The following is an 11,341-nucleotide window of genomic DNA, read 5'->3' on the forward strand; positions in this document are numbered from 1 at the left end:
CAAGATGAGGTGGGAATGGAGACAGAAGAGAAAAGAAAAAAATCTAAAAAATTTAAAAACAAAAGGAAAGAAAACACGATAGAGCTAAAAAAAATAAAAAAGAAAAGGTTAGAAAAGGGCAAAAAAGAAAAAACCTAGAGAAGGCAGAGTAGAAAGCCACAAGGCAGAAATTTGACTTCACCTTCAGTGGGGTTGATAGCTTCGGGTAAGCTGTCCCAAGGGAGGGTCCATGCAGGGCAAGGATGAGGAGCGAACACTGCCTCAATGCCATTTTCCTGGGGGTGGAAACACACAAACACACATACACACACATAAATACACAGGTTACCATAGAAACCCCTCCACAGCCTTGAGGTTCTGTGGTCCAAACGGTTGTAATGAAGTGATTTAAAGAGAACTGTTCTTGAACAAGCCCTGTGTCCCCTAACTCACACTGATCTGAAGCTACACCTGAGGAAAAACACTGCTGGTGCACTTATTACTCCTTCAAGAAAGAACAAATGTGCCACCAGCACCACACACACACACACACACACACACACACACACACACACACACACACACACACACACACACACACACACCACACACACACCACACACACACACACACACACACACACACACACACACACACACCACACACACACACACACACTCAAGAGTACCAGGTAGAGAGCTTTCCTTTTTTTTTCCTTCTGTTTCTTTGATGATTAGACGGTGAGAACAAGAGAATGAGATTCAGCACGGACTATTAAGATAAGAAATGAGTGTGGAGTCATTGCTCTCATTAATCTCTTTTGACTAAATCTTTTATAAGAGCTCTATGTTTGCTTTCACATGATCGAACCTCCCAATTAAGTCTGATAACAGGTTCTACATGGACGATGAAAATTAGGAAATCTTGTACTTCAAGTGAGGAAGGAGTGAGTGGTGTGAGCAAGATATCACTGGCATTTTTTATCTTAAAAATATATATTAACCAAATTGAAAATAACTTGTTTTTTAGTTTTAAATGTTCCTTTTTAAAAATGTTGGGGGTTTATAAAACATATATATTGTTAATTCCCATTTACTTATTTTTAACAGTTTTTGTTGCATGTATAAGTTCTTGATAACTACTTATAGTGGTATGGATACAACTCCAACCCCAATTCAAATGCCTACATTGTGTTTCGCTGAATAAACTAAAAGTTAATTTCTATTTTGACTCTTAACATAAGTGCATCATTAAAAAACATGAACACTAAAAGCACTAAAATTGCCTGAATTTCAAAAAATGTCCACAATCTCTATTCTTTGTATGTAGTTAGTGGTCATGGCCTTTATAAATTCATTTAAATCTTATCAAAAGCTAATTTAATGCCACAGTAGAATAAAACAGAGCTTGCCAGGCAGACTAATAGAGCAGTCGATTTTTTCTTATGATTGAAAGATTGGTAACACCAGTGTAGCCCCATGTTTCATAGTAAGACCATAGACTGTATAAATAATGGACGTAGTATCCATGATGTCACCCATCTGTTTCTGAAGCGCTGTTTTGAAGCCAATCGTTGGCGGTAACCATAGTGGATATGCTGAAGTCAATCTAACTGCTGTTGCGCTAGTGTGAGGTAAAGAGGCGGGCTTTGAGCCTCCTTGCCAACAGCTACAGTGTTCCCACCTGTCCATCAAGTCAGCTGCGCCTCTCATAACGGGAAAACTCATAATCTTAATATCTTCGAAATTGCGGTGTTATGAAAAAATCCACCCCCCGTACGGTGTGTGACGATCGACAAATGAGCTATCCAGACTACAGTGGTTTTCTGTGCCAGGCTGTAAACATGTTTATTCTTGCTGTAAAGATCTGCTTTTTTGAATTTGCGTGTATGTGGTTTCCGGTACTTCCAGAGCCAGCCTCAAACGGACACTAGAGAAACTGCAGTTTTTTACATTTTTTTGCATTGGCTTAAATTCTCGCGGCCAGAGGTTGCCGCTTTTGATTAAGACCCAGAAAACAGGTCCAGGACTTAGAGATCTTAGTCAAGTTAATCTGCAGCAGAAGTGAGGTCTAATCAGTGCTTCTTTATGTGTCTAAGGCTGAGTCCTCTTCCTGCTTTGTTTGTTTTATACACAACTGAATTTAGGAATCAACATGAGAGGTGTCATGTTATCAGATTTGCAGATGATTCAGTGATTATGTCACTGCACACCAATGATGACCCTGATCATGGCCCGATTTTATTCACTGGTACAAGTCCTCTTTTTTTAAACATAAAGGTATCCAAACTCAGGAGATGTCAGTGTATATCAGGAAGATCGCATGCACTGTCATCTCTCCAGTGATGATGGATGGACAGGCAGTGGGGATTGCATGCAAGTATTACACCTTGGTACCAGTGTCGATGATAAGTTGTCTTTTGGTCCTCATTGTGATTCTGTCTGTTGCAAAGATCATTGCAAAATGTATTTTTATCGGACGTTATGCAATTTTAAAGTGTATTTATTTATTTATTTTTATATGTTGGGGCATTTTTGCTTTGAATTGATACGGTTGAGGTTGGGAGTCGAAGCTGCGATTGCAGCTACAAAGGCTCTAGCCTCTGTAGGCCTACATGGAGCGCAGGCTTAAACCGCTAGGCGAACGACATTCAACGATTTTAATGTTGACAAGGTTTTGATGGATAAGTTTTAACCTTGTTTTATCAAATCAGTTCTTACATTCTCATTCGTTTGTTTTTATGGGTCACTTAACTTTGAAAACAGAAATAGGTTGCTGGATGTTGCCAAAATGTGCTGTGAAATTGCAGGCACTACTTTAAATGATTTGAGTGAGATATTCAAACTTAGGCCTTTTAAAAAGACTCAGTCGATTGTAAACGATCCATACCACCTGCTGTTTAAAGAGGTCATGTTGCTTCAGTCTCGCTGTAGAGACATCCTCCCTAAAAACTCCTTTGTTCCAACTGCCATCAGCCTTCTGAACAGCTCTATGTGATATCGTTCAGGATATTTATTTTATTGTCATTATCTTTTGTCATCAATTTAGTGTGTTGTTATTCTTTCCTATTGTCTGTGTGATTGTTGTGTTGCACTGCTAGCTGTAGAACAACTTGCCCCTCAGGGATTTTAAAGATTTCCTTGATCCTTGATCCAAGTATTTCAATGAAAAAAAACTCTTTAGCCACACTCTAACAAGACCAGAGTTCATCTAGGGATCATAAAAAAAACACTGGGTTCAAGAGATAACGTATTAAAGTAATTACACAGAAAACTTAGTTAATGCATACAAGACCAACGCAAGAGAAGGGCATTCAAGCTGTCAAATGGTGAGCAATGGACAAAGATGGATTCCAAATTATGTAAAAAAAAAAGGTAAGTCATTAACCGTCCATACAGCTGATATGTTCTGTTACATGTTTCCACAGGGAGGGCAGACACAGACTTTGAGTAATCCCTGTTTCTGGAACACAGGCTCTCTTGAGATCCCTTTTATCCAAAAGAAAATCCAAGATTTCCCTGAATTTTATTCAGTTGATCCAGTTACTCACTAATCCTCCTTTTCTGCATCCTTTTTCTAGATCTTCCTCTGTTGTCCTGCTTTTATAGATTGAACTGTTGTCCGATATGAGCAAATGCTCTGAAGGCGTGTCGATCAATTTGTGAGTGATCGCAGCTGCAGGGTGTGATCCTGATGATATTGGTTATAGATGGTGGTGGTGCCCTTTTGTTTACATTTGCATCACGGGTTGTGCCTCTATAGCTCTACAGCTCATTGCACACTAATGCACAAGCAGTTTGACTGGCCTGCATCAGTGTGTGCTAACTGAGATGGGAGAAAAGAGGAGAGTTTATGAGCCGTTTATACAGGGGATAGTGTAGCGAGATGAGCCCGGTGCCTCTGGTTAGCAGCAGTGAAGGATCGCGTGTCACCACGTCAGACGGCAGACCTCTGTCTCCATGCACTTGCCAGGGGACACACACATTCATATATGAGGATATGTGCACACATACACATACACACATAGACATATTGGCCAAGACAACACAACAGCTGCAGTGCAGACATGATGGTGGCGACACGCAGCCATCCTTGTAATCCCTCCAGGCTAGGGGAGAATGGTGGCCATTGTATTTGTGTGTGTCTGTGTGTGTTTCTTCCACAGCACATTCCTCTCAGTTTTAATGTCTGATCTCAACCTGCCATGAAAACTGTCATTTGAGCACATATGTGCCCAAACGAATTTCATCTGTCAACACGGCATGCGTGAGACACATCACATCCTGACCACCCAGCTCACGCATTCTCACCAAAGCCTCCTTTTTTTCTCACCCTCCTTTCCTCTCCTACCCTCTCCTCTTCTCCAGACACTTTGAAATCACATTGTTACAGAAACTTAGCCAGCAGGAAATCACAGTGAGTAATCTTTGCTGAGAGAGCAGAGCAACAAGGCCATATGAACAGTCTGAAGGCTCAGTGTGGGAGGTTAGTGAGGGGTGAGACTTCTTTTAAACAGCTGCTAGAAAAGCTGGTCCAAAACAATTTGCAGGGGAAATATGTGGTATGCTATAAAGCAAAGAAAGATATAAATGTGTGGAACTGTGTGTGTGTGTCTTGCCAATACTTCCTGAGGGAGCTGCGTTTAACAGTGTGGACACATTAAGCTGATTTTGTGTCTTTCTGTCTCTTTACACAACAATTTTAGGCCATTACTATAAAATACTTTTAAACCCAGCAATAAAACTTTGTTTTGGACTGGATTCATTGTTTTTTTATTGCACCTGAGTTGGGTATAAGCTAAATGTGCACTGTCTGCACTTTGCAAGTGGCACCAAGATCCACAGAGAAAACTGAATTGTTCATTTTATAATGCACTGAGGGCAGGGAAATACTAATATTGGAGACATATTCTGCTATTCCTTCAAGATTGGTATGTTAGTTTGTCTTGTTTGATGAATGTATTTTCATGCAAACAACCTCCATGACAGAAATTTGTGCATTCAAACAAGCATCCTACAACCTTTCCCACTTAAAATGTAAATGCTGTGACTGGAAGCACTTAACATTCAAGCACTTTTAGAAAGAAGAAGAAAATTTCAACAATTAGGAGTGTCTGCCAGGAGCCAGAACATTAACTTCAAGCCACATTCTTTAAGACACAATCAGCAGAAAATGGCTGCATGAAATTACAGGGATAACAGATAACAACCAGTTGGAGGCTGACAAACCTTCTATCTGTGCTCTGAGGGGAGACAGCTCCTGGCTTTCAGGGTGTTTGTTAAAGCAAATATGCTTGGAAACCACAGACAAGTAAAGCATGATGGGAAAAAAGTGAGAGAATGTAATTATTACTTTAAGTTTAGTCATTGTGGGTCTCGGTCCTCCGACAAAGGGAAGCTGTGAGGTCATCTCCTGACTTTCTTCCTGCTCCGTTGGCCTCGTTAAGTTGTCCTCTGCTGACTGCACTGGGATGCTTGATGCAGACACTTGTGAGGTGGTGAGGGTCATTCCACATGCCTGGGCTGCTCTGAGGACTCCAGGAACCTCCTGGACACGGTTGTACCAGCGCAGCAGGTGTGGGAGCTGATGCAGAGTGTTTGCAGCGTGGGTGTGGACAGAACACTATCAAGGACGATAAAGAATGATGGGAGAACATACTTAAAAAAACATGAGATATTGATTAAGGGATTCATCTGGTCTGTCAACTCCAGTGGACCGAGATATCAGGTTCCAGAAGAATTCACACATCACACTACAGGACAGACAGACAGGAAGACAGGAGGAAGGGGGCCTACTGGAACGACAGTGGTGGCAGGTGGGGGCGGGTTAAAGACACAAAGACGTGACCAGGGGAGCGATGCCAGTGTTTGTGACTATGTGAGAACGACAGAAGAAGAGTGTGAGGACACAGAGGGGGGGAAAGAGGCACTCCTGCAGTATGACGAGTGGGTGCAGTGGAAAGGATCGGCCGTGGCAGCATGTGTCGTGGACAGTGATGGCCGTTAAGAGGAGACACGCTAGGCTGAGTGTGAAACTGGAAACCAGTGGAGCACAGCTGACTACTAAAAGCCTCATTGTGAGAGCTAAAGTTCATTCCCACAGTCGAGGAACAGTTGGTGACGGCTGGAGGGTGAAATGGAGGCTGGGACTTCTTCACTGCTTGACAGTGCAGTATTCCTGATCAATAACAATGTATCATTAAACTAAACAGGCGTGGCACTATGTAGTCTCCTCCGCAGGAACTTAAACTGCTGCTACAAACTTTACTTCTAAATTATGCAACCATTATATGTTATGAATATTCAAAAGCACAAGCTTTTGAAGTAGAGCGCTTTTTTTCCCTCTGAGTTAAGAGTTTTGAGGTCAACATAAGAACCCACCAACTCTTAATCTGTTGCAAGGAGGAAAGGATTCCCAAAGAAAGAAAGTCATTGAAATGCATTTGAACCTGCTGCATTTGAATAGAAACCCTCCCGTACACTGTTATCACTCTTTGCCAGGTGCCTCTAGACCACCTTTGAGAAAACCTGTGCCAAGTGTGCTGTAGCCAGTCCCCTTAACTCAAGTTTCTGCCTGGGTGGATGTAAAAAGGAGCTGGGTGTACTGTCTGCTCACCCTGTGCCGGGGTGTCAAAACCGTGCGTCATGCATAATATGAAAAGTTATCACAATAAAGACATTAAAAAATACACACGAGGAGGGGTCTAAAGCCTGAAGAGCACTTCTATAAGAGGTAGCGTCAGGCTTAAATCATGTGCCTCTGTTAATGCTGAAAGGCAAAGCCTTGTATGGATACACTTGATCGCCCACAGCACCACGATGGGCATTTTGCTTACAGTAAATTTAGAGAAGGTCACAGGATGTCAATGGAATGAAAGCATTAAGTATTTACAGAAAATAGATGTGCTGATATTAAACTATTAACCTGAAATGAGCATTTGGCATGTATTCATACATACAAATAAGGTGACAACTTCAAAAAAGCATTAAGAGCAAGGTCCTTTGTCACAAGGGTTCATAACTGACAACGCTCAAACATAAATCATTAACATCAAGGCCCTTACCAAGTAATGATAGATGCATGGCAGCAGCACCACATCAGTCAGAGTGAAGTAGAGTCCTTCAGCAAACACATGCTCAAGCGGAGGCAGGTCTGTTGTCTTCACTTTCCTGATCTCAGGGTTCTCTCTGGTGGCGGAGGTGGGAACTGAATCCACAGACAGCTTAGCCAAAGCCGCTCTGAGCTCAAGTCCATCACAGACCTGTGGTGACTGTCCAGGTTCAGGCTCATGTGCTGATTTCTCTTGACCTGCAGGCAACTCTTTCTTTTCCTTCTTTCTCTGTTCTTGGAGTTTCTGTCTGCGTATTTTATCATCATTATGGACTTTGACGGGCTCGGCCAGCCTTCGCTCTAAGGTGAGGATGGAGAGAGGGAGCTGCTGCTGTTGGTTTGAGGGGTTTTTGAGATGTTCTTCAACAGCGGAGGGGATGCTAATTTCACACAGGCGGGTCCACTTGCTTACCTGACAGTAGAGAAAGCGATGAAAAGAAAAGTCTTTAAAAGCACTAGAAAATGAAAGACACTGACTAAAACAAAATCACTGTCATAAATATGAAGTTTCAAGTTTTAGTTCTAGCTAAGGGAAATTGAAAAATAAAGGCTGCTTGAAATATACTGACATATTTCAATTGTGAAGCTAGGCCTATTTTTTCAGTAAAGAGAAGTCCCTACTACTTCTGAGGGAATCTATTCCAATGATAGAGATGTGAAACAAAAACATGCTCAAAATTGTCATTGTAAATCAATCACTCAAATCACTGCATCAATACAGTTAATATTTGGCTCAAATTAAATGTCAAAATCTACAGAGACTCTTGAACAATGAAATACAGTATGCTTCGAGCAGTGATGTGCTCAGACGGGACAATTCCCTCCTAAAAAATAAATACATGAAAAAATAAAAAATAAGTTTCTGAACCAACTGAGCAAACGCTGTCATGACACATAAGTAAGGAAATGCTGGAGGAAAAATAAGACGTTAAAACTCAACACAGGAAATTAAGCTCACCAAAAAAAAAAAATTAATAAGATAATAAAACACGAAACGATTAAACCAATAAAAGAAACTATCGATGCTACACTAAAAGTAAATACAGCAAAGTAAAACAGAATAAAATATTCAAATGCTGAGTTAATCTGTAAAAATCTTAAAATGACACAATCTAATTAATAACTAAATAAATAATAAAGTAATCCACAATAAATTAAAATAAATATATAAATAATAAAAATTGACTGAACAAATAATATATGTGTGTCTATAACAATTTAAAATGGGACAGTGTACTTAAAATTTGAACTAGATAACAAATAAATAAAGTAAGGTGAAATAAAACTATTATTAAGGATGCAACTCAGTTAAAAGCAAGACTAAAAAGGTAGGTCTTGAGTTTGCTTTGTTGTGCCCTATTTCCTTTTTATTCACCCCTGCCTGGAGTACGACACTTGCAACAAGCTTATATTCAAAGATCTTACGTTGCACCTTTTGTTAACATTACAACAAAGTTTTGATAAGGTAACATTTTCTAAGAGCATTTGCCACCACTAGTGCAAAACACTTCAGCACTGTCTTATTCATTATTGTTTCACTCATGTGTGCCTGTGCTGTGGTGGGTGACTAACCTCAGCACAGGCCTTCAAACAGGTCTTCTTGAACCCCAGCAGTGCCAGCACATCATTTCTACGGGGGTCAGCCTCTAGGGTCTTGTTGATGATGTGTCTGAGGACCACCGCCAGCCCTGCCCTGCACAGACTCCCGGTTTCATCCAACACTGCGGGGAGACGACAGCCTCTCACCAGCTGGGGCAGATCCTCCATCTGAATGTCAGACACATCCAAAGCCTCTGGTAGCTGGCTCTTCAATGACAGTAAGTCGGCGGGTTTGGTAAAGACAAGGAAAACTTTGAAAGACTTGCACTCGCAGTAGGAGAGCAGGAACAGGGCGATGGAGGTATGCAGTGGGAGACATGTCTCTTCATTCTGGGGACAAACTTCAAGATAGAGAGATGGGAGCTGCTTTGCTTCTGTGTGCTGCATTGTAAATGGGATTCTGGAGAAGAAACAGAGGGATGTTAGCAGTGGTGGACGAAGTGCACAGCTTCATTACTTAAGTCAAAGTATAGATACTCCAGGTAAAATATTACTTCAACACAAGTGAAAGTTGCTCTGTCAGATTATTACTTGAGTTAAAGTACTGGAGTAGGGGAGAATGGGGTTGGTTGTCACACGGGTTGGTTGGCACACTCGTTATATCTCGCCACCACAGGGCACTGTCTCTCAAATTGAGGTATGGATATTTCCAGAATTAGGATCAGAGCTCACCTACATAGTCTTCTCTGGAGTAAGACAGCTGAACTTGAGGTGAGACGACTTTTTGTGTTTTCATGTCAAATTGTAAATATTCAGCTCCTCAGTATTTTTCTTCTAGGCTTTTAAACGATGGGTTTATAACAAAACAAGTGTTACCCTTACAAAGTGTGAGGGGAAAGCTGTAGTTTAGATTTTTATTAGCTAGCTAACTAGTTGTTAGATGGTTGTTAGCCTTGATGCTAGCAAAAAATTCCAGTTGGGGTTGGTCGTCACATTCTCTTTGGGGTTGGTTGTCACATGTAACAACCAACCCCTATGTTGGCAAAATCATGCATGGTGAAATTAGTTGGAGTGCGCAGACCCTACATTTGCCATCACTGTAACTCAGACAGTCACTGCATGTAGCCTAGTTGAGTCAGCCATTATTGTTAGGCCTATTTGTTTTGTTCTTTATGTTGTTATATAGGCTGGCCTAAAGATGTGTTTCCTGTTCATGTTCCTTGATAATTTTATGTTAAAATGTATTAAGTTATGTAGGCCTATCACTTGTCAGTGCAATTAAACTTTCAAATTTAGTTCTGCCTTCTTGCCTTTTTTAAAAGATTTTTCCCATTGAAATACCATTGTGACAACCAACCCCATAGTGTGTGACAACCATCCCGTGATGGGGTTGGTTGTCACACACTATGGGATACACATTTCAAGCAAACACCTTAAGCTTCAATTTAATGTAGGAATGACTATTGAAAGATGTTTTGATGATGAGCAATCATCAAAACAGTAAAATGTGTGACAACCAACCCCGTTCTCCCATACTTCCTTTTAAAAATACTTAAATATTCAAAGTGCTTCTTCAAACATCTCAAAACATTGTATTTTCAAAATACATAAATGCAGTCAAGAATAGATAGAAGTACATTCTGTTACATTTTTATTATTTAGAAACCATTACTTCAAATCTCTAAAAAACTATACAATGGAATAAAAACAGAAACTAAGTTACTCCAAGCACAGACAACTTAGTTTGAAATGTTCATCTGGAATTAAACAAATGTCATGTAGCTCAACACGCTTTCTCAGGTGGGACAGTGAATTTTTGTATGTTTGGGCAGAGTGGGAAACAGGGAGAACATTTCAAACCATACGTATCATTCTTCATTTCAAAAACCTCTGACATTGGCTGAAGATATGGCCATGGGTGCCCAGGTGGAGAATTATAGCCACCATTACCACCTCTAAATGAACTGAGTGAAATTTGCTCTGTGTTTGCTCCAAGTTCAACCGTGGAGACGCAGGTACGGCTAAACCACTGAGACAAACAGAACTACAGAAACACATTTTACTGTCTAAGGGATCAGATTTCAGAAAAGAGAAGATAATTCATGAGCTGACGTCAAAGCAACAGTAGTCAGTAACTAGAGCAATAATAGAAATGTAGTGGAGTAAAAAGTACAATAATTGTCTTCTGAATGTAGTGGGTTAAAGTAATAAGTTTCCCCAAAAAATAATACTCAAGTAAAGTACAGATACTCAAGAAATGTACTTAAGTACAGTACTCAAGTAAATGTACTCTGTTACTGTCCACCACTGGATGTTAGTCATAGAAAAATGTGTTTGGGTGTCTTTTTAAGCTGGCAGCGAGACGTATTAGCTGAAATATCATCCCAGATACGGCAATCTAAATGTCGTTAATATATACTTACAAAGAGTTGATAATGTGGACATAGACACCGGCAATTTCAATGAACCCACGTTGTTTTGATACACGCTTCCTAGTGCAGTGCTTCTTCTTCTTCTACACTTTAGTGTAAGCTAGCATAGCTCCACAGCGACATCTTATGGCAGCGTTTAAAAATACAAAGTACTACCTGTACCTTTAGTGACGCGCAACTTGTGTTTGAAATGTTCAAGAATAATCATTTATAATTGTGATTAAATATTAACATCCAAGTGGACTGTATCAAACCTAAATTAAATTCTCTAGCAGCGTCAA

The 11,341-nt window shown here is 40.4% G+C and overlaps 1 protein-coding gene across 1 annotated transcript in view; it reads right to left on the reverse strand.

Moving 5' to 3' along the window:
• The window catches only part of gstcd (glutathione S-transferase, C-terminal domain containing), a 70,421-nt gene extending 59,208 nt beyond the window's left edge, over positions 1-11,213 (reverse strand). The window contains 5 exon segments of the mRNA XM_034687077.1: positions 182-275; positions 5,332-5,601; positions 7,043-7,501; positions 8,662-9,088; positions 11,052-11,213. Of these exon segments, the coding sequence (XP_034542968.1) occupies positions 182-275; positions 5,332-5,601; positions 7,043-7,501; positions 8,662-9,075 (1,237 nt within the window). The 5' untranslated portion in view covers positions 9,076-9,088; positions 11,052-11,213.
• Between the last annotated feature and the right edge of the window lie 128 nt (positions 11,214-11,341).

This window comes from Notolabrus celidotus, chromosome 7 (assembly GCF_009762535.1).
Source record: "Notolabrus celidotus isolate fNotCel1 chromosome 7, fNotCel1.pri, whole genome shotgun sequence".
NCBI lineage: Eukaryota > Metazoa > Chordata > Actinopteri > Labriformes > Labridae > Notolabrus > Notolabrus celidotus.